This window comes from Serpula lacrymans (assembly GCF_000218685.1).
Source record: "Serpula lacrymans var. lacrymans S7.9 unplaced genomic scaffold SERLAscaffold_9, whole genome shotgun sequence".
Taxonomy (NCBI): domain Eukaryota; kingdom Fungi; phylum Basidiomycota; class Agaricomycetes; order Boletales; family Serpulaceae; genus Serpula; species Serpula lacrymans.
The window spans coordinates 1,698,713-1,720,611 of NW_006763298.1; the positions used below are offsets into that span (position 1 = coordinate 1,698,713).

Sequence of the window (21,899 nt, forward strand, 5' to 3'; positions counted from 1 at the left end):
AAGGGAAACGACAAAAGCGAGGGCGCAATGCAATGTGTAGCCAGTGGCGACGCGAAAATTTGCCGAAATGCCGAAATGCGGAAAGTACCGGATGGAAAAGCAAAGGTGAGCGTGACTGGATTGCCTAATAGAGGTGGTGCTGATCAGCCACAAGTTTGAAAAGGGCAATATTAATTACTATTCCATGTGGCACTGTGCCTGTGTGGCGCAAAGGCGAGTCTTTTTGAATATTCGCTTCGTTATTGACACCTGTCCATGCTACCAATCAACTTTGGTGCATGACACCGCGTTAAGTGTACTGTCAATGTTATAGATGGGAATAGACATATCCAATTTTACAAGGGGGAGTCCAATTTTCTCCGCCCAGACCTGGTCTATGAAGATTCTGTTAGCGCCTGAATCAAGCAGTGCGCTGGTTGGGTGTACTATGCCCCAGGCAAGGTTTTCCACACCAATATCTAAATGGATCTCCTTTTGGAATAAATATGTGCGCATCAACACACACTTTGGGATTTCAGGGGAAGGTGGCTCCAAAGAAGAAGAATCGAGAGAAACATGTTTTTCTACCTTAATATTTTCTATGTTTTTATTTTTATTTTTACCAGAATCAAGCACCCTAGTAGTTGTCTTGCCGGGGCCACGCTCCAAGGGAGACGCTGATGCAGAGGTAGTATCATAAATATTACAGTGACAATTTCTCATACAAGTACATGTTTCGGATAATGGATTAAAAAGTGGCTGGCTTGAGGTGCAGGAAAGTGTTACAATCGGAGTTTAAATGTCTCAAAAAGCGGTCAGATCTCTCTATAATGCCTATAGTGTTGAGCAAAATGTGTTGTCAACTGTGGGAAAGTGCTACTGTGCTGCAGTGCACTCCCGCCCTCTATTATGGCTTACCACTGTGGCACACAGTGTCAAAATATGGGAATTTTATTTACCTTTTCACATTGTCATTTCAATACTATACCAAACCAAAATAAAAACTCAAATGGGTTCAACCATTCGGGCTGCAAATAGACCAGTCTTTCTCAGTACTTGTAAAGAAGGGCCTTGGTGCATTGGATTTGGTATATTTTCACTGTCATATTCTCCCTATATTGGTGTGCAAGGATTTTTCACCTGCTGAAACTATTATTTTAGATTTGTATTTGTTTGTATCATTTGTATTTTTCATCTTTGCCACGTATACTGAATTTGTATCATTGGCTTGGTTTTCAGGACTCCAATACCTAGGATTATACATTCTAAACAATGCAGTTATCTGATGGCCAGGGGCAGAGCTGCAAAAAGTACTCCTTCTCCATCATCACCACCTTCAAACTAAAACAGTGACATGATCAAATTTATTTATGTTGGTGTTATTTGATATTACTATTCACAATTTCTAGGCTACTTCTGAAAGACCTTTGGCTCTAGTAGCATGCTCTGTAAGTGTTCATATCTTTTTTTGAATAAAATTAACAATCAATATTGTTTACCAGATTGAATGTGCTTTGCTAGGTGCTATCAACAATGCCACAATAGAATTCTCAGAGACAGCATTTTCTGCTAGGTACGTCACCTCAATCACTATAAATCTGTACTTATTATACTTTTACAAGGTGGGATCATCATATGAGGTTGCTGGACAACTTTCAGAAATGTTCTCCTACATACCTGGTGGCTGTGGTTGGTGGGGTTGATGAATATATTTGGTAAGAGCTTACTACATATTTATATTAAAATGTTTTCTTAACCTCAAGTATGATTGTAGGAATAGTTGTATAACAGTGGGGGGAGGGGGCAAGCTGATGTTTCTGAGCTTATATTTGATTTTGATGCTTTAGAGGAAGCAGCAAAAGTGTCAAAATCATTTTTATAAATATTACTGCTGCAGCGTTTTTAAAAATCAATATAATTAATTTGCTTTATTAGTGCTTTTTTTGGATATGATTGAGTATGGATTGATACAATTGCATTTAGAGTAAATTATAGTGAAAAAGTGCAAAGTCATTTTTGTTTTAACGACTGTGCTATAAACCACTTTTTATGATATAGCAATACTCTAAACTGGTATTTATTGATAATCATGCATTTAGAGTAGGGGACTTTGCAAGGATCACACTTATAGATATAACAGATATTTTTGCTATTATAGCATATATTTTGCAATTTATTGTATTTATATCTAAGTCACGTTTTCCTGATGTCCATGCTTAAGATAAGGTTGACAGAGATGGAACATGACAGGGCGGGATAAGTTTTTTGAAGTCCGCATATTTGGTTTCATTTGGCACTGACCCAAAGTTTTGCTTATGGCTTCAGTCCTGGGTGTCTGAACGAGCTCTAAAGTTTGGTAAGATCCAGAATAATTTCCTAGTATCCACACATGTTATTGAAAGGAATCAGCCCAGCTATGAAGGGAGAACCTGCAGGCTGATAGCACTGATGGACTCATGTTGAAAAATAATGATGGCATAAACATGCATGACTAAATACAAAAAGGTCTGTAGAAATCACTGCAGACAATTGGCATTTGGAAACCTGGAACCTATGGGTCCAGGAAAAAGGTCAATGGCATTTAATATTTTCAGGGGAAGATAACCGCATGACAATAATGCTCAAATAAGATGGAAAGAATTTTAGCCATTTGCAACATCAGATATGAAGTGTGATAATGTTACCATGTGTAGCAATGTAGTTGTAAATTCAGTGATTTCATTTCAGGTTTTACATTTATCACAGTAAATTTGCGTCGACTTTGACGGCATTTTATTGATATTATCACAAGGCTGGAAATATCTACTTATTGTCCATGATGAGTACTGTTGTTAGAAAATCACACACAAAAAATAAACTAACACACAATCCTCCTAGATTCCATGGAACTTGTTTATGGACTCTGCCTCCTAAAACAGTGGAGTGGTCTGGTTGTTTGTGGGGTGGTACATAAAAAAATGATCCTTCAAAGTAAAACCCAGAGATGTATGGGTGTGGGTTTTGAGGAGGAGGGATAGTTGGAAGATAGAAAATAGGGGCTTTGGGATGAGTATGAACAAGCACTACCTGGCTAATTATAGCACAAGGTAAGTTTGAGAATGACGAGGTGATGAGGTTCCCAGTGATAGCAGGTTTCTGATGCACAGAATGTAGTGCTCAGAAGGACTCTAATTGAAATGGATAACAATGACTTCAGAAGTGGAGAGTGACAATGACAGCAGTTAACAGTAGTAGCAGTGGGAAGGGCTGTGACCACACTGGATCACAAGTAGCAGTGAGTAGTGAACTTGAGATTAGAGAAGAAGTCTGGATTGGATTTTTTGTTGTTTACAAGGTAGAATACAGGGGTTTATATAGTAAAGGAAAGGTAGGCTATGCACTGTAACAACCAAGAGTGACTTACTCTGGCGCACACAGAAACACACTATAAAGAAGATGATGGGGGTGGTTACCCCTTAGGCTGCAGTGAGTTTGTTGGTTAACAACAAGAGGACTCGCTGAGGAGTCTCCTGGATCTATTGGGGTATATATACTAATACAGAGTGTTTGTACTTATGTACTGTACAGTTTGATAAAAACAGTGGCTGATAATGTCATGGGGTCTAAACCGCATGATCAGCTCCACTGCGTGAGAGAGTTGTATCTAAGATAAGAAGAAAGGTAACGCGGCGCGAGAAAGAGGAGTTTGAACAAAAGGGGAAGTGCCGCGTGGCACCCTGTGTGAAAGCTAAAGTACAAGGTTATAGCGGAGATTGAAAATGAAAGGAAAGGTCCGAAAATTGTGTTATCGTAACACTACCCCCCCTCTAAGGTTCGACTTCCAGGCGAGACCAAATACCGGAGGTAGTGGTTAAATTTTCGGGCATAGTTCGAAAAAGAGAATTAAAAAGTTTTGAATCCATGCCTCTAAGCTTCCTAGGAGCTGAGGGATTCTTAGAATAAAAGTTGCAAACAGCGTTGTGGGAGTTATCCAGATGGGCTTCTGGCTCCCACGTTCTGTCCTCGTCTCCATAGCCCTTCCATAGGACTAGGAACTCTAATTTACCATGCTTCAAGTGTGCATCCACCACCCGTTCGACTTTGAACTCTTCTTCACCTTCCTGGGTGACTACAACCGGTCCGGGCCAATCTACGCGCTGTCCCGGCAGCAGCCCTTTGTAAGGTTTCACACGGCTAATATTGACCGTGGGTACTACCCTCATTCTTTTTGGGAGTTCCAGCTCCACTGTGTTGGGTTTGACTTCCTTAATCCGGTAAGGGCCAATCCACTTTTTGGTCAGTTTTCTAGAAACCTCTGAAGAGGCTCTCGGCAGTGATTTTGGGTATAGTAATCCAATTGCTACTGGGGACTACAGAGGCTGGAGGGATGGTGGGTCTCTGTCACGACTTGAACCAGAAGCGCTAGTCTAAGCGCTAAGTTTCTTTTTCTTTTTCTTTTACATCTGATCACATGACAGATAAGATATGTTAAGCTGCTGCTTTAGCGCGGATAACATAATACGTAGTTATATCAGATCACGTGACCACCACGTGACACGAGTCTAGAATTATTACAAAGAACATCAGTCAGCGCCTCATGGCTACTGCATGTTAGCTCAGTCAGCGCCTCATGGCTGACTTTCAGAAACATATATATAGTAGACCATCATGTACATACTTTCCTCAGTTGTTGATTAATTCTCAATCGCTACTTGAAAAACGCTACTTGTTTGATTTAAGCTTTTATCCCTCCGTTAACTCGGTATAGGGGATAGAGGTTTTACACAATCAACAACTGCTACAAGTACCGTTTATGAACTTAACAGCAACAATCCTAACAACCATCATCGTCACCATCATCATCATCCTACTAATCCTAACCCTACTCAAACACTCAACCCAAACTACCACTACTCTTCCACTCCATCACATCCCTACTCGCCCCGACACCATCTTATCTTTCTTTCCCGCCAACGTATCACCTTCCTCATCCCAAGACTCCTTCGTAACCATCCCCCTATAAATACATTTATATCACTATAATCTCTTTGGTGTGGAACCATTGGGATTTTCTCGGTTTTACCTAGTTTCATTTTCGATTTCCTCTGACCAGGCCGCGCATTTGCGTCCGCCAGTCGGGAGAAGGACTGAAAGCTTAATAAGCTGGTCACATTGGGACAACCGTTCGGACCCCAATTTATCACTATACTTTTTACATAAAATTCATAAAATACAAAAATAGTTACCATACCTACATAGTCAGTAGTGGGCTGAAGAGGACCACTTTGACTCAAAGAGAATAGATAGACTACTAGGATCTTAGAAAGCGGTGTATCGATCCAGCTTATCACTGGTGAACTCCTTTCTATGCTTAGTAGAGACTTTTACATTTGGATCGGAGAGCAACACATTTACTCTCAAGATTACGTATTCAAAGGGAAATTCCCTTTACCAGAAATAGAACCCATCAGAATACCATCCCCTTTAATCAAATCCGAAACTCCCCCTCCTCCCCAACTCACGTTTAATGTCCAACCTAGAATATCGCGATCTGCCCGAGCCATCCAACAGCACGGACAGTGCATTTACCAGGGAAATGATGGACGCATTACCCAGAATAGACACTCCCCCCCCGAAAGAAGCGCGATTGGAAGCATACGTAAAACAAGAAGTAGAAAAGGCGATAAGACAAACGCAAATGCATTACCAATCGCAGCTAGACGAGGCACTCGAAGAAGTGAGCGTCTTGCAAAGAAAACTAAAGAAACAGATACCGCCACCTCCAGAAAAGGTGGAAAGAAGTAGAACGGCACTGGAGAAACCCGAGAACTTCTCCGGAGATAAGAAAAAGTACAGGGCCTTTAGAGAGTCCTTATTACTGCATTTCGAAGATGATGCGGTATATTTCAAAGATGATCGAAAGAAGATAAGCTTTGTGCTATCTTTTATGAAAGAAGGAGAAGCCGCGGCCTTCCGGACCGATTGGCTAGAGAACCGAGTCGATGCCCAACAGTTGGGGCTCGATATTACAAACACGTACGGAAGTTGGCCGTATTTTGCGGACAAAATGGAAGAAAGGTTCAAGGACAGTTTTGAAAAAGAAACTGCCAAGAACGAAATACTGACCCTGAGACAGGGCAATGAAACCGCCCAAGCCTTCTTTGAAAGGTTTGAGGAGAAGAAAAGATGGGCGGGATACACAAATAGAATAAATGAAGAGTTCCTAGTATCTTTACTCAGAAGGAATATGAACAAGCCGCTAGTAGATAGGGTGATCTACGGCGGGCACATTCCAAGAGATTACCAAGAATGGAAAAGGGAACTCATCAGAATAGACTATATTTGGAGAGAGAGAGAAAAAGAGAAAAAAGGTTCCGATATCGGGAAGAAACCCTATTCGGAACAAAAGAAAGAAGGAGAGAAGAAAAAGGACGGAACCGGGTATACCTATACCGGTAGCGGAGAAAGAATGGAGGTAGATAAAGCAAAGTTCCGCACGGAGGGACGATGCTACCGATGCGGAGAAAAGGGACATAGAAGCTTCGAGTGCAAAGACGCACAAAAAAGGAAGCCACAATTTAATGTCCGAGAGTTCTTAGAAAAGATGACGAAAGAGGAAAGGGAAAAACTCCTTGAGGGTTTTTAAAGAGGCCAGCGGTACCACATCGACCGACTGAGCCTAAAGACGTTTCGAATCAATTTTTTCCTTTGACTGTAGATACATATGACTCAGAATTGTTACGCTGCAGCTTTAGCGCGGATGACAATAAAACTATTTTTACTCAGACAAAGAAAGAAATCCGAAACGAAAAAGATGCAACTAGAGTAAAAGCGGCGCAGAGTGATAAGACATCCGCAGTTTCGACGGCGGGCGAATCACTAAAAAGCGCAGCATTTACGATAGAACCTAAGATTCCTACACCCGATGCGGCGAGCTCTACGGAGAAAAACGCAGCAGAGACTGTAGAAGAGAGGTCAGGAGCCCCTCTAAAAAAACCTAGAACGGAGGTCTGGACCCCAGAATGGGTAGTAGACAGGCTAAGAGACCAAAAGGAAGAAAGATCCATTGGGATTCTGAGTGCCTGGACACATAAAAAGAGAGCAAGAGAAGTAACCCGGGAAACAATAAAAGAAATCAACCGGTTACCAAAAGTAGAAGCTATACAAGCGATCATAGAAATTGCCTCCCCAAAAAAGTACATTAGGGGCACCCAAGGCAATCAAATGAACGTAAAATGTAAGCTTACTACATTAGATACTCTCCAATCAGAAACAGTCGAAGCACTATTGGACAGTGGATGTATGGGGAGTTGCATTGACTCCCAATTTGTGAAAGACAAAAGATATGAGACAAGGAAGATACCGAGACCTATTCCAGTCTATAATGCAGATGGAACTCTTAATAAAAACGGAGCCATCAATGAATTTGTAATACTGCTCATGGAAATCGACGGACACGTCGAGAAGATATATCTTGCCGTAACCAATCTAGGTAACGGAAAAATGTTTCTAGGACATGAATGGTTGAACAAACATAATCCTAAAATAGACTGGAAAGAATCAAAGTTGACCTTTGAAAGATGTCCTGAAGAATGCAGACCGAGAATCCGAGTCTCTGATCCAGAGGAGGATCCGGAAATATTCTTTGAGGAACTAAGAGAAGACGAGAGGATGATACAGGTGAATCTCCATAATTCCGAAGATGCCACGATCGACGATCAATATTACCATATCAGAGCCCAAGGCACAATGGCACAGAAGCTAGCAGAAGCCGCAGGCAAAGATCAAAAAGAAGGAGGATTCGAAAAGATAGTGCCAAAACACCTTCATCAATACAAAGACGTATTTGATAAAAAGGAGTTTGACACGTTACCTGAAAGAAGGCAATGGGATCACGCAATCGAACTGATACCGGGAGATCACTCCCTAGATTGCAAGATCTATCCATTGGCAAGAGGAGAGCAAGAAGAGCTAGATGCGTTCCTAAAAGAGAATCTAGAATTGGGACGAATAAGACCATCAAAATCCCCATTCGCATCACCATTCTTCTTCATTAAAAAGAAAGACGGGAAGTTGAGACCAGTTCAAGATTATAGGAAGCTAAACAATATCACTATAAAAAATAGATATCCACTTCCGTTGATCGGGGAACTAGTAGACAAATTGAGTGGAGCAAAATACTTCACAAAGTTGGATGTAAGATGGGGATATAGCAATATACGAATGAGGGAAGGAGACGAGCATAAGGCGGCGTTTAGGACAAACCGGGGATTATTCGAACCATTAGTCATGTTCTTCGGACTGACAAATTCCCCCGCCACGTTCCAAATGATGATGAACACGCTTTTCAAAGAGTTGATAGATGAAGGATTAGTAATCATATATCTAGATGATATCATGATATTCACAAAGGATATAGAAATGCACCGAGCAACGACGCGACGTGTGTTAGAAATCCTAAGAAAGAATCATCTCTATCTTAAACCAGAGAAATGCGATTTCGAACAGACAGAAGTAGAATACCTGGGACTGATCATCTCAGAGAATGAAATTCGCATGGATCCGGTAAAAGTAGAAGGAATTAGCAAATGGCCAGAATGCAAAAATAAAAAGGATATACAGGCATTCTTGGGATTTGTAAATTTCTATCGAAGATTCATAGAGGGCTTCGGGGAAGTAGCCAAACCATTGACCAAGTTAACGGGAAAAGAGGACTTCATTTGGGGAAATGAACAACAAGAAGCATTTAACACATTAAAACAACGTGTAGCTTCAGCCCCAGTGTTAGCTCTCCCAGTACCACATGGCCAATACAAAGTAGAAGCAGACAGTAGTGACTTCGCTATGGGTGCTGTCTTATCACAAAGACAAAAGGATGACTGGAAGCCAATTGCATACCTCTCCAAAGCGTTAAACCCCACAGAACGCAATTACGAGATCTATGACAAAGAACTTCTTGCCATCATGACGGCACTTAACGAATGGAGACATTACTTAATAGACGCAGAAGAGGAATTTGAGATATGGACAGATCATCAAAATCTGCTGTATTTCAAAGAACCAAAGAAGTTGAACAGGAGACAGGCGCGGTGGATGACGGAGTTGAGCCAGTATCATTTCACGATACATCATATGCCAGGAAGGAAGCATATAAAAGCAGATCTTCTCTCAAGGCGATCAGATCATAACAAAGGAGAAAACGACAACGAAGACGTCGTGCTACTGGATGAGAAACTATTTGTAAGAATGACTCTCTCCCCAGAACAAAGACAAAGGATCGCAGACAGTCAAGAGAAAGAATTGGAGATTTCAAAGTGGATTACAAAGAGAAAAGGAAATGTAGATGAGCTGATAAAAAAGATGAAAGGAAAGATAGAGAGGAGAGAGGATGGCTGGCTAGACGAAGACGGTTGCATAGTATTCAAAGGCAGGATCTATGTACCGAAAGATGCCGCATTAAGGGAAGAAATCATCCGACGAAACCACGACTCCGTCATTGCAGGTCATCCAGGAAGATATAAGACAAAAGAGCTAATCACTCAACAATACTGGTGGCCCTATATGGACAGAGATATCACGAGATACGTAGATGGATGCGAAGTCTGCCAAAGAACCAAGACAGACCATAAAAAGAAAGCAGCACCGCTCCATCCAAATGAAATCCCGGATAAACCGTGGCAGATCATATCGGTAGATCTGATCGGACCATTACCAGAATCAAATGGATATAACATGATAATGGTAATAGTAGATCGGTTCACAAAAATGATCAAGGTAATTCCCACGCAGATGGAAATCACATCGGAAGGAGTGGCACGATTATTTAGAGATCATGTATTCAGAAACCACGGCATACCCGAAAAGATCATCTCAGATCGAGGACCGCAGTTCGTTTCAAAATTCATGAAAGATCTACATACGCTTCTTCAGATAAAAGCAAACCCATCAACGGCTTGGCACCCACAAACGGATGGACAAACGGAGAGGATCAATCAAGAGATAGAGCAGTATCTCAGAATCTTCGTAAACCATAAACAAGATGATTGGGCAGAATGGCTTACCCTAGCAGAATTCTCTTACAATAACAAACAACATTCTGCAACGGGATATAGCCCGTTCTACTTGAATCATGGACATCATCCGAGAACACAGGAAGTAGTGAAAGTGGGGGTGAAGAACGAAAATGCGGAAGATTTCGTAAAAAGAATGACAGAAACGAGAAAGAAAGCAGAAGAGTCGCTGCAAAAGGCAGCTGAACAGATGAAGAGGCAGTACGATAAGAAGAAAAGAGAAGCAGTGGAATATAGAGTAGGAGATAAGGTGTATGTGGAAGCAACAAATATCTCAACGGATCGACCAGCTAAGAAACTGGACGATAAGAGACATGGCCCGTTCGAGATACTGGAAAAGATAGGCGAATCGGCCTATAAACTAGCATTACCACCGACATGGCAGCCCATTCATCCGGTCTTTAACGAGATAAAACTCACGCCGTACAAAGAACCACAGTTCCCTTCCCAACAGAAACCTAAACCGATACCGCCGGTAATAGTAGACGGACAAGAAGAATACGAAGTCGAAGAAGTTCTAGACTCACGACTAAAACGAGGGAAATTAGAATACTTAGTACATTGGAAGAACTATCCAAAAGAGGAACGCATGTGGGAACCCGAACAACACCTAAACAACTCACCTGACAAAGTAAAAACATTCCACGATAACAACCCCAGTGCACCCCGACGGATCCGATTTCAATTACATTTCCAACCCTTCAAAAATTTCACAATGACCAGAGTCCGAAAACAATTGTTTAATTGGGAAAACGGAAAGATGGACCCCTACTTTCAGGACGAAAGTCCTAAGGAGGGGGTAATGTCACGACTTGAACCAGAAGCGCTAGTCTGAGCGCTAGTTTCCTTTTTTCATTTTCTTTGATATCTGATCACATGACAGATAAGATATGTTAAGCTGCTGCTTTAGCGCGGATAACATAATATGTAGTTATATCAGATCACGTGGCCATCACGTGACCAAAGTCTAGAACCATTACAAAGAACATCAGTCAGCGCCTCATGGCTGACTTTCAGAAACATATATATAGTAGACCACCATGTACATACTTTCCTCAGTTGTTGATTAATTCTCAATCGCTATTTGTAACGCTACTTGTTTGATTTGAGCCTTCATCCCTCCGTTAACTCGGTATAGGGGATAAGGGTTTTACAGATGATTTATATCCATATTTGGGACATTCTTCTGGAACATTCCTTTGATGTATTGATGGGGAGGCTCCCACAGAGGCTCTCAAAGAGCATACAAAGAGGGTAACATTTTGGTGTATTATAGCAATGATCATAATAATATGGAGATACTCTCCACATATATTTATGTAAATCCTTGAAACAACAATTTGAGGACAAAAAATATATTGGGATTTTAGGGGGACCCTCTTCAGAGAGGGTGGTCTTTCAGATGGGTTATCGCTAACATAGAAACCCCATCTGTAAGACATGGGAGCCTCTTGAAAGTGCTGCCAAGGGTGGGCCAGATTCACAATTTTGGTTTTGAGCACAGAACCCTACAAAAATTACAATACAATATGACAAGATGGTGTAAGAGAGAAAAGCACAGATAGTGTTTGGATTAGTTACCAGACATCATGCATTACCTAGCCCAAAGACGACTATACACCAACAACATACATCCGCATCATCATACTTTCATTTACATAGCTACATAGCTCAACTGTGTGTGTAGTGTATTTACTAAGACTGCAAGGTAGCATATATCAATCTTGCTTTGATTCTTGCCTATACTTGCATCCTCGACTTGCCGGGGCCAACAACATATATATTTGTATATTTTAGTAGTCTACCTACTGTGGAGCAATGTGTTTAAAGTGTTTTGCATGCAAGATAAAGCAAGTCATATATGACTTCTAATGGGCTTCAATCCCAGAATAGGGTCTAATCATCACCACAGTTGCATTTGAAGTGCACCATATAGTGTAATTACTGCCAATTAGCAAGGCCTGAGTGGGGGATACCGCCTCCTGTTGGGTGCGGCCCTATATCCTCTTAACATAGCCCAGTCAAAAGATGTCTGGGCACAATAAGAACACGAAGTCACAAACCTGCCGCTATTGGATGATTCTTTAGTGGGTAATGGTTCTGGCAGCGGATTGGTGCTTTCAGTTGGTAAAGTTTGAGGAGGGATTTGACTGATATCCCCAGTTGAGATAGAAGTTGAAGGCTGTAAGCTTGAATTATTCGGACTGGTTCCACTTTGGTCATTTGGCCTAGCCATCTGATGTATTTTGGTTGGGAGTTCATTCAGGTCCCTAATAAACATCATTAGCTAGGACATCTACCAAGTCGAAACATAATAAATTGCCTCTCTGACCTCAAAGAGGGGTCCCGTGCCGCTGCCATAGTTGTGAGACGTTCTGCATTAGCTACGGGCCATTTTTGACGGGTCATATTGTTCCCAGGTTCAGCCGTATCCCTACAATTGGCGGTCATTCAGCTCAACTTATTTAGTAGCTCGCGCTTTACCAAGTAAACCAAGTAATATACCTCGACAATGCTATTCCTTTGGTTGAGCAGGGGAGGCTAGACATTTGACTACGCATCAGAAGCGTGTTCCTGACAATGCCAGGTTTGCTATCTGATCGATAAATCCTGCAAAGACCTAAATTTTGCAACTTGGTCACTCACGACGGCTCTTGGTGTGTCATAGGTTTTCCAGATCGCCCTGTGCTCGTCCTTTGAGTTTTGGAGATAGCAATTGATATATCTTGAATACGAGCACGCTACGTGATACGTACCTGTCATTGACATACAAAGCATCAGAGGCAGATTGTTTGGGGTCTCTGTTTGGCATATGAATTGGAGGCTGTAGGATCAGACTATTTGAAGTGTTGTTTTGCTTCCTCACGTATTGGGACCTGTTAAAGCATTGTGTAACATACTCAGTAACCTATAAGAGCATCACACAAACCTGTCATTGCCGGACAATGTTGACGATCTGGGCTGCAAGCTTGAACTTGAATAGGCCAGGGTGGTTGGATTACCCGAGAAATCACGACACTGAGTGATTTCAGTTTGAATATGCTCCTTTTTGTCCAGACCTCCTGGGCTGATTGAGACTTTATGGCGTTTGGCTGCTGCAATGAGACGCCTTTGTGCCAAATCCCTAATTGCTACTCAGCTTGGCTGGGGGATCTAGACGACTGAGAAGCTGCCATACCATTGAGTCAACGTGGCAGGAGAAGGAGCTACCGCTTTGGCTGGTATGGCACGACGTGCCCGTAGAGCTTGCGGTGGTCTGCGTTCATACCAGGGAGTTCCTTGGAATATGGCCAACCCGTTTGCGTCAACCTTCAATAAATGTGGCTCTTTTATTGGGCTTTCTTCTTCTGCTGCTTGCACACTGAATGCAACGAGGTTTGAAAAATGAGTACTAGAACTCATCTTTTTCTGACTCACCGTCGCTTAAGGGATCCTGGGCTGCAGATAGACGAAATAGATTATGATGCAAGTGAGTTCACCCTGACGGGCATACAATAGCTATACTCACACAAGCTCGTAACTGTCATTTTCAACTTGATTGTCTCTACTCCTATAACTTTGGTCAGCATATATAGGACATGAGAGCATTGCTACCATAGAGAATCTCACGAGCGGTCGGAATGCTCAATACTGGAGTAATGAATAAGACATAGGATGTACAAAATGCCATAACGATGTCTTACCCTTGTTGGACATCGTCGACATCTTTAACGCACTGTTTTGCATTCACAGACGCAAAGAGAGCAAGTTTTTCATCGGATCTCTCTAGTTCGCTGTCAGCGTAGGGAGACGTTGACGGTGGGATAGGAATGGGGGGCATGGCAGATATGGAATAGAGCATCAGTCAGTAGACGACGAATAAATATACTCACACAGGCAGTGTTAAAGTCAAGGAACAGTAACTATCCTGTGTTGATGGTGTGAGAACGGAGGGAAAGCATCAGGCCTCCAAGCTGAATTTGGAGTAAGTATCCTGTGCATTCAATTATGGGCCTGCCAACGCCTCCATCGGTCCATCACGGTATCCAACTTGAAAGGAGAGGCAGTGATGTAACGCGGATTTAAATTAACAGTCTATTGGATAATTCTGTTTTGCAGGCCATTGACTCTTATTACGACGACGTTGTGGTGACAGAAGAGTGATGTGCGCCAGCATGACCCCCTGCACTATAAAGACATCTATAGCAGTCTTTAAAACCAGCCAGACCATGCCTACCGAAGTATCCAGTCACGGTCTCAGCAGTAGTACAACAACAATCTTGCTCGAGTCATTGTGTACAGAAAGAGAATTTTGAAAGTGGACGGGAGTGATGGGGAGGAGGGTTGAGGGAAGTGAGGATGATGATGCCAATGAATGTACATGATGGAGAGATTGAGAAGGTCCATCTCGGACCCATTCGCTATTTTCCGGCGAGCAGAAAGAAACAGGGACGTAAATTAGAACTGTGGAGGAAAGATTTAGTAAGAGCAAGCTAAAATCTACTGATGCATAGACCGCGTCTTCTATGTATGCTAGGTTCATCTACTTAAGTACTGCAGTGATACAGTTGGATAAAGCTAGTTCCACATAAACTTCCGGTTTCAGTCTTAAAATAGGGCAGACTCACTATCACAGCCGCGCTCTGAGTGATCTATTTTATTTGGTCTATCGATTGAAATTAACAAGGCTTCAGCGAGGGATAACGCTTCTTCTTGGCCATAGTCCTATGTCTACTTTGTGTGGGGTCCCGTTAGTAAGCTCATGGGACCAGATATGGCAACACGAACCTGTTGCCATTGGATAATACTGGAGCTGGCAACTGCCCAATATTGGCAATTGGTAAGGCTTGAGGAGGAACTTGTTTGGTGTCTCCAGTCAAGATAGAAGTTGAAGGCTGTAGCCTTGAACCACTTGGACTCGGACCACCCTGGCTATTTGTCCTAGGCAGCTGAGGTGTGATGGTTTGCGCCCATTCATCTCGATCCCTATCGTAAGTTATTAGCTATGGAATTGATTTTAGCAAAATAAAAGCATAATCAAAGCTGATCTCCCAGAAGGGTCCGTTGCTACTGCTTTAGTCAATGCCGCCAGATACATACACATGCCTACAGAGGACTCGCATTCGCCTCTCGTAGTATCAGATTCGCTAGTCCATTCATTCTGATTATGTCGTGTTTTGTTCAGTCACCTACTTGGGTACCCATAAGAGTAGTGCACAAACCCGTCATTGGTGGATGACGTTGGATAATCAGGAAGTGAGCTAGTACTCGAGGGGCTCAGAGTGGCCATATCACGCTGAGCCATTCTAGTCTGAAGCTGCTCCAATTCATCCCTACTTAATCTCATCAACCTTGGCGGAGGTACCTCAGAGCAGAACAACCTACTGTATAGCCTGTGCGGCAGCATCATCAAGTGGTAGTCTGAGCGATGGGGCTGCCAAATATGAACTATATGTAAGATGAAGCATATATGGGAGAAAGATGAAACACATAATTTGATTTTACACTTCATGTACATGTACGAACCTTACGAGATTGGTATTTTCATGTGTTGTGATAGCCGTTGGGAAATTCGGGCTCTGACGGTTTGAAACGACCAGATCGTCCGAGCTAGGTAAGACATTGTGGTGTTTGACTGCGTGCTTGTGTGAGGTCCCTGTTTGTTTTCTTTCAGTTTGGCAGGAAGAACCAGCTAAAAAGTTGACATACCATTGCGTGGACGTGATTGAAGAAGCCACTGCTTTAGTTGCTCTTTTCCTGTCGCATAATGAGAATAGGATAGGATGGTAGTAGGAACGAGGCAGAAGAGTTACCGGGACCCCTTTGCTAATACAGTACTGGATGAGGTGGGTCGGTTTACTTGGTCTCACTGTGTGAGTTTTCCGTAGCTTGTTCACCCACGTCTCTAGGTTTACATCAGGTGTTTCAAGCCATGATCTTACATTTGGAGTTCTGAAAGGGAGGGGATTGGAGTTACGCAACAAATAAGAGGAAATATATTCTGGCAGTTGGCCTTACTCACTCTATTACCTGGTCGAGGTTGGCTTCATTGTATTCAGATTGATCATAGTCGTAAAATCCTTCTTCTTGAGACACCATCTCTGTCGATGTGGTGATTTGAGCTGAGAAACTGCCTCCTGATTGCGTCATGGAATCTTTTCTGGTGCCTTTTGATCCCCTCACTGTATCAAAGAGTTGTGGTTGTCTGCATCGAGATGTGTTAGAGACGACTGGAGCAGGACTGGTACAGCCTACCTGTCTACGCCATCCTCCCATTGATGCGTTTATTTCGTAAAAAAATGTATCCCACCACCACTAACATACTGTGCTTATGAAATAAAGGAGATCGAAAGAACACAGGCTGGCGACACAAACTGCCACTGGCAAATGAAGGTGAATGACATACGAGTCAGAGGGACAGGAGAATAAATAGAATCAGTGCGAGGCAGTGTTGATAGTTGACACGCACAGGATGTCCTATTTTGACAGTGTTAGAACAGAATAATCATGCTCGCTTTCAAATTGAACTTGGGTTGCCCTGCGCGCTCCTATCACTTGAGACGCAGCCAATATTAGCATGCTTATAGCGCGATGTCGGTCTATGATTATCCGTTACAACTTTGGTTTTCTGACCATAGACTGTTCAAGCAGATATCATAGTAGAACAAGAGCCAAATATACGAGTTTTCAACTTTACGCTGGCAGCGGGATACAATCGTCACGTGAGTCATGTTCACTGTCGCCTCTAAAGCCATCGTCGCTGGAGTTGAAATCAGTCGCACTGAACGTAGCGAAAAACAATAACTTTCAAGGTGACAATAACATACCAGTAGCAGCAACCTTGTTCAAACCCGAACCAACTACGAAGACCCATCAGAAGCCATCAATGTCTCACTCCGAATCTGGTAGGCTTGTGCCAGAGCAGCTCTAGCACATGTGTGGAATGGAAATGGCGGCGGTCAAAGCAACCGCTACAGGAACAGCCACCACAACCACAACAAAAACAGGAACAGAAACAAAAAGGGCGTGAGGCTTCTAAAAGCAAGGACACTCGTCCTATTTCTTCCACATAGCCCACAAATCCATCACCCTGGTAGCCTCAACGTCCAACCGTCAACATTTTCCCTCATCAAACGTTATCAGTGTATCAGGCCACCCTGTACCACGGTGCCACCCAAATTTCCTCTTAAACAACCCAATTTTAATATCTTCGGCTATCCACATCCTTCAAACCTATCGTTCTGACTGAACCAAAGTCTGTAAGCATGCCTAAATCAGCGCGCTCAAATGCAGCTTGTTCAGCTACCAACATCATGAGCTCCCCCGACATTCCTACTGAGCCGACCACGCAACCTTCCCCGTTCTCAGATGTGCCACCTCTCTTCGCCACTGCCTCACCGCTTCCCTCGACTCTCGAGTCCCAATTCACACTCCTCTATACCCAGCTACACGATTTCGGACGCACTCTCCACCAGCTCACCAGCTCCTATCCGCTCATAAAAGGGACCCCTAAGATGCAGAATCTCGCTGATCTTCTCGAACAACGGAGAGTCGAGGCGAGACAGCTCGTTGGGAATCTGCACGAGCGTATGAGGTGTGTACCGTCTTACATGTTTTGTAAACGGTATGTTGGACTAACCTACTCACTTTCGTTTTCTTGTGTCTATAGGGTCCCGTTCACGATAACAGAAAAAGTGGCGCCCCTCCGCAAGTCGAAATCCAAGTTCAAATCCAAATCTCGCTCCAATGTGGACTCGACGCCGTACCCCTCAGCAACCCTTCAAGCCCGCGCACACTCCACCGCCCCGCTCTTCCTCAAAGGCATCGTCCCTCAAACACGTTCCCAGACCGCTGCGTCCAGCCCTCTACACCCAGGCCTGCCCTATCAGCTCCACGTCACCCACAATCCCGAGGGCGACTACTCCGCTCTCGCCCTCCCATTCAAACTATCGTTCACGCCCGATCCGCACTGGGTGAACACGGATCCACTCACGGGACAATCGGTGCTTATCCCTGGGGTTGTCATTGGCGCGGAGGTTGACGAGGGTGATGGTAAAGGCCGTATCTGGGGCGCGTATAGGGAGCGAATTTGGAAGGGGGTCGGGAAGGAAGGGGAAGAGGGAGTGAGGGAAGTGAGAGTGCCCATGTCGATTGACGCAGATGAAGACGAGAGCGGAGAGGTAGGCGTGGAGGTAGAGAAAGTCCGCACCATTATTGCGCCGTCGCCGTATGACCCGCTCGCTGCTCCGCAGACTGCAAAAGAGCAGGAAGCGGAGAAAGGAGATAGTGCCAGCCAGTCAAAGCCTGCCGACGCTCAAGCCACGTCCTCTATTAGTATGCCCACATCGCCGCCGCCGACAGATGCGCCTCATTCTGACAATCATCATCACGATCACAGCGAATTTACTGCGCAACTAGATACAGGCGAGATTACTGCGGCAGTGGTGGAAAATGCAAACAACGGAGAGACGGATAAAAACCCACATTCAAAAAAGCTGAAATCAAAACTGTCTCGGGAATCTGGGGACTCAAGTTCCGTGCGGACGAAAAAGAGGAAGAGGGATGCAATCGAGAACCAAGAGACAGAAGAGGTCAATGAAAATAATAAGAATGCTGATCAGGAGTCTGTATCAGCAAAACGTAGACGGAGTAAGCGGGCCAAGGTATAGAAGCTCCTATGCGATTTGCTGAGGATGAAGTGTAGTTATATATTTTTATATCAGGATACCTGTACAATACTTCAAATTATCGTACACTGAGACTATAGGATTAGAGTGAGTATGGTATGTTGTATCGAATAAAAGTGGGCACATTGGACTATCAGATAAATAAATGAGTCAGCTGTCTCAGGTCCCCGATTAAGTCTCCATATGTATATACATACCTTTACAACCTCGTTAATACCTCCATGATGTTTCGCCAGATAAATCATGTCGACAGCAATTCGGAGACCTCTGTATGGCCTTTAGCAACTGAGAATGAGAGTGGGGTTTGACCATTTCGATCCTTCAGGTTAGCATCCACCCCTTCCCTTGCCAATAACAGTTTTACGATATCCAAGTGCCCATATTCCGCTGCAAAGGAAAGTGGTGTCCGACCAATATTGTTCACCAAGTTGACCTGCACCGTATCTCTCGCCAGTAGTAGCTTAACGACCTCGCCCTTCCCGAATTGAACCGCGACCGAGAGTGGTGTCCCACCCATCTTGGTTTTCGAATTGAGATTCACTCTAGGATTTGCAAGTAGTACTTTCACAACCCCCACATGTCCGTTTTGAGCTGCGAACGAGAGTGGGGCCCAACCCTTATTATTTACCAGGTTGACATCCACGTCATCCCTTGTCAATAACAGTTTCGTAGCCTGCACATGTCCATTTTGAGCTGCGAACGAGATCGGAGTCCGACCGTCTCCATTCACCAGGTTGACATCAAGATCATGTCTCGATAGTAGTACTTTAACGATATCTTCATATCCCTTTGCAGCTGCATTTGAGAGTGGTGTATAACCCGCAGTGCTTTTAGAATTGACATCAACTTCTGGCCTTGTCAGCAAGAGCCTGACGGCCTCGACATGTCTGCCTACGACTGCTTCGGAGAGTGGCGTGACACCCTTCTTATTTCTTTGGTTGAGATCCACATCGTCCCTCGCCAATATTACTTTCATAACCCCTGCATGTCCATTTTGCGCTGCACAGGCTAGTGGTGCTTGACCATCATCCGTTGCCAAGTTAACATTGAGATCACGCCTTGTCAAAAGTAGTTTAGCGATATTTTCGTGTCCTTTGAAAGCGGCATTCGTGAGTGGCGTAAAACCCAGGTTGCTCTTGGAGTTGACATTGACCTCTGGTCTTGTCAGCAAGAGCCTGACGGCCTCGATATGTCCGCCTATGACTGCTTCGGAGAGTGGTGTGACACCCTTCTTATTTCTTTGGTTGAGATCCACACCGTCCCTCGCCAACATTACTTTCATAACCCCTGCATGTCCATTTTGCGCTGCACAGGCTAGTGGTGCTTGACCATCATCCGTTGCCAAGTTAACATTGAGATCACGCCTTGTTAATAGTAGTTTAGCGACGTTTTCGCGTCCCTTGAAAGCAGCATTCGTGAGTGGCGTAAAACCCAGGTTGCTCTTGGAGTTGACATTGACCTCTGGTCTTGTCAGCAAGAGCTTGACGGCCTCGATATGCCCGCCTACGACTGCTTCGGAGAGTGCGGTGACACCCTTCTTATTTCTCGAGTTGACATTCACATCGTCCCTCGCCAACAATACTTCCATTACCCCCACATGTCCATTTTGAGCCGCACACGCCAGTGGTGCTTGACCATCCTCCGTCGCTAAGCTGGCATCGATGTCATGCCTTGACAATAACAGCTTGACGATGTCTGTATGCCCCTTTAGAGCTGCGTTCGTGAGTGGCGTAAAACCCAATTTGCTCGTCGAGTTGACATTAACTTCTGGTCTTGCCAACAACAACTTCGCCGCATCGGTATATCCACCTACAACAGCTTCAGAGAGAGGCGTGATACCTTTCTTATTCCTCGGGTTTAGGTCTACATCGTCCCTCAACAACAACAACCTCATAACCCCTACATGTCCCTTTTGCGCCGCACATGCTAGCGGTGCTTGGCCGTACTGCGTCATCAACCCGGCATCAATATCATGCCTTGACAGCAATAGCTTGACGATATCTTCATACCCCTTTAGCGCTGCGTTCGTGAGTGGCGTAAAACCTAGGTTGCTCTTGGAGTTGACATCAACCTCTGGTCTCGACAGCAACAGTTTCACTGCCTTGGTATGTCCACCTACGATTGCATTGGAAAGTGGTGTGACGCCTTTGTTATTTCTTGAATTGAGATTTATATCATCCCTCGCCAAGAATGCTTTCAAAATCCCTGCATGTCCGTACTGGGCTGCGCAAGCCAGTGGTGCTTGACCATCCTCCGTTACCAACCTGACATTGATATCATGCCTTGTCAGCAATAGCTTGACCACATTTTCACGTCCCTTTAGAGCTGCAATCGAGAGTGGTGTATAACCCAACTGGCTTTGGTAATTGACATTGACCTTTGGCTTTGCTAGTAACAGTCTCATAACATCGACGTGGCCGTTTTGAGCTGCACGAAAGAGCGGCGTCCAACCGTCTTCATTTACCGAATCAGCATCCACTTCATGTCTTTCCAGCAGGAGTTTTACGATATCCACCTGTCCGTTCGAAGCTGCACATGAAAGTGGTGCGACACCTTCTTTGTCTTTGAAATTGACATCGATATTGGGGGTTGCCAGTAACAGTTCCACAATTGTGGCATGGTCGCATTGAGCCGCACAGAACAGGGGTGTCCAGCCATCTTTATTCGCTGAATTCACGTCCACACCTTCCCTGGCCAACAACAGTTTCACAATCTCGGCATGTCCCTGTGAAGCTGCATACGACAGCGGCGACCATCCATCTTCATTTGTTGAGTTGATATCCATGTCAGGTATCTCCAACTCGAGTAATAGTTTTACGGCCTCTACGTTTTCATGTTGAGCTGCTTCCAAGAGCGTTGTTATACTTGGCCCAACTCCCAGCTGCTTCGCCAACAGAAGTTTGGTAACCTCCGTGTGTTTGTTATGAACTGAAATGGAGAGAGATGTCCCACCGCTTTTATTCACCGAGCTAAGATCCAAATCATGCCTCTTCATGAATAGTTTGACGATCTCTTCATGCCCCTGTTGCGCCGCGAACATGAGTGGTACCCATCCACGCTCGTCTTTTGAATTAATATCTACGTCATTCCGTTCCAGCAACACTTTGACAACCTCTACCTGTCCTTCTGCAGCAGCAACCGAGAGCGGTGTCATACCCTGTCTGGTTTTTGAGTTGACATGGTCACCAATAGCGCAGTTTTCTAG

General features: G+C 44.1%; 9 protein-coding genes across 9 annotated transcripts; 4 read left to right on the forward strand and 5 right to left on the reverse strand.

The window, feature by feature from the left end:
* Positions 1-258: 258 nt before the first annotated feature.
* Positions 259-702, reverse strand: SERLADRAFT_439963 (uncharacterized protein; the record flags this gene model as incomplete). The annotated part of the gene is made up of 1 exon (XM_007320396.1): positions 259-702. One exon carries the CDS (start codon positions 700-702, stop codon positions 259-261), a length of 444 nt encoding a protein of 147 aa, XP_007320458.1.
* Positions 703-5,037: 4,335 nt separating this feature from the next.
* On the reverse strand, positions 5,038-5,339 carry SERLADRAFT_394381 (uncharacterized protein; the record flags this gene model as incomplete). Its single annotated transcript, XM_007320397.1, has 2 exons — positions 5,038-5,166; positions 5,271-5,339. Coding segments are annotated over 2 exons (198 nt in total), but the record flags the coding sequence as incomplete, so codon positions are not given.
* Positions 5,340-5,898: 559 nt separating this feature from the next.
* On the forward strand, positions 5,899-6,314 carry SERLADRAFT_394382 (uncharacterized protein; the record flags this gene model as incomplete). The annotated part of the gene is made up of 1 exon (XM_007320398.1): positions 5,899-6,314. A coding segment is annotated over one exon (178 nt), but the record flags the coding sequence as incomplete, so codon positions are not given.
* A 78-nt stretch (positions 6,315-6,392) lies between these two features.
* On the forward strand, positions 6,393-6,736 carry SERLADRAFT_394387 (uncharacterized protein; the record flags this gene model as incomplete). The annotated part of the gene is made up of 1 exon (XM_007320399.1): positions 6,393-6,736. One exon carries the CDS (start codon positions 6,428-6,430, stop codon positions 6,602-6,604), a length of 177 nt encoding a protein of 58 aa, XP_007320461.1.
* Positions 6,737-11,789: 5,053 nt separating this feature from the next.
* On the reverse strand, positions 11,790-13,267 carry SERLADRAFT_472085 (uncharacterized protein; the record flags this gene model as incomplete). The annotated part of the gene is made up of 8 exons (XM_007320400.1): positions 11,790-12,034; positions 12,092-12,298; positions 12,361-12,462; positions 12,534-12,620; positions 12,675-12,722; positions 12,785-12,904; positions 12,958-13,152; positions 13,207-13,267. The coding sequence occupies 6 exons, from the start codon at positions 12,838-12,840 to the stop codon at positions 11,980-11,982; spliced, it is 555 nt and encodes a 184-aa protein (XP_007320462.1).
* A 28-nt stretch (positions 13,268-13,295) lies between these two features.
* Positions 13,296-13,978, reverse strand: SERLADRAFT_472087 (uncharacterized protein; the record flags this gene model as incomplete). Its single annotated transcript, XM_007320401.1, has 5 exons — positions 13,296-13,389; positions 13,446-13,466; positions 13,537-13,578; positions 13,638-13,658; positions 13,712-13,978. Coding segments are annotated over 5 exons (336 nt in total), but the record flags the coding sequence as incomplete, so codon positions are not given.
* A 519-nt stretch (positions 13,979-14,497) lies between these two features.
* Positions 14,498-15,913, reverse strand: SERLADRAFT_416630 (uncharacterized protein; the record flags this gene model as incomplete). The annotated part of the gene is made up of 7 exons (XM_007320402.1): positions 14,498-14,585; positions 14,636-14,741; positions 14,796-14,993; positions 15,197-15,400; positions 15,534-15,663; positions 15,717-15,764; positions 15,821-15,913. 3 exons carry the CDS (start codon positions 15,352-15,354, stop codon positions 14,687-14,689), a joined length of 411 nt encoding a protein of 136 aa, XP_007320464.1.
* A 685-nt stretch (positions 15,914-16,598) lies between these two features.
* Positions 16,599-16,938, forward strand: SERLADRAFT_439968 (uncharacterized protein; the record flags this gene model as incomplete). The annotated part of the gene is made up of 3 exons (XM_007320403.1): positions 16,599-16,604; positions 16,646-16,729; positions 16,759-16,938. The coding sequence occupies 3 exons, from the start codon at positions 16,599-16,601 to the stop codon at positions 16,936-16,938; spliced, it is 270 nt and encodes an 89-aa protein (XP_007320465.1).
* Positions 16,939-18,148: 1,210 nt separating this feature from the next.
* Positions 18,149-18,558, forward strand: SERLADRAFT_394394 (uncharacterized protein; the record flags this gene model as incomplete). Its single annotated transcript, XM_007320404.1, has 2 exons — positions 18,149-18,341; positions 18,405-18,558. Coding segments are annotated over 2 exons (292 nt in total), but the record flags the coding sequence as incomplete, so codon positions are not given.
* Between the last annotated feature and the right edge of the window lie 3,341 nt (positions 18,559-21,899).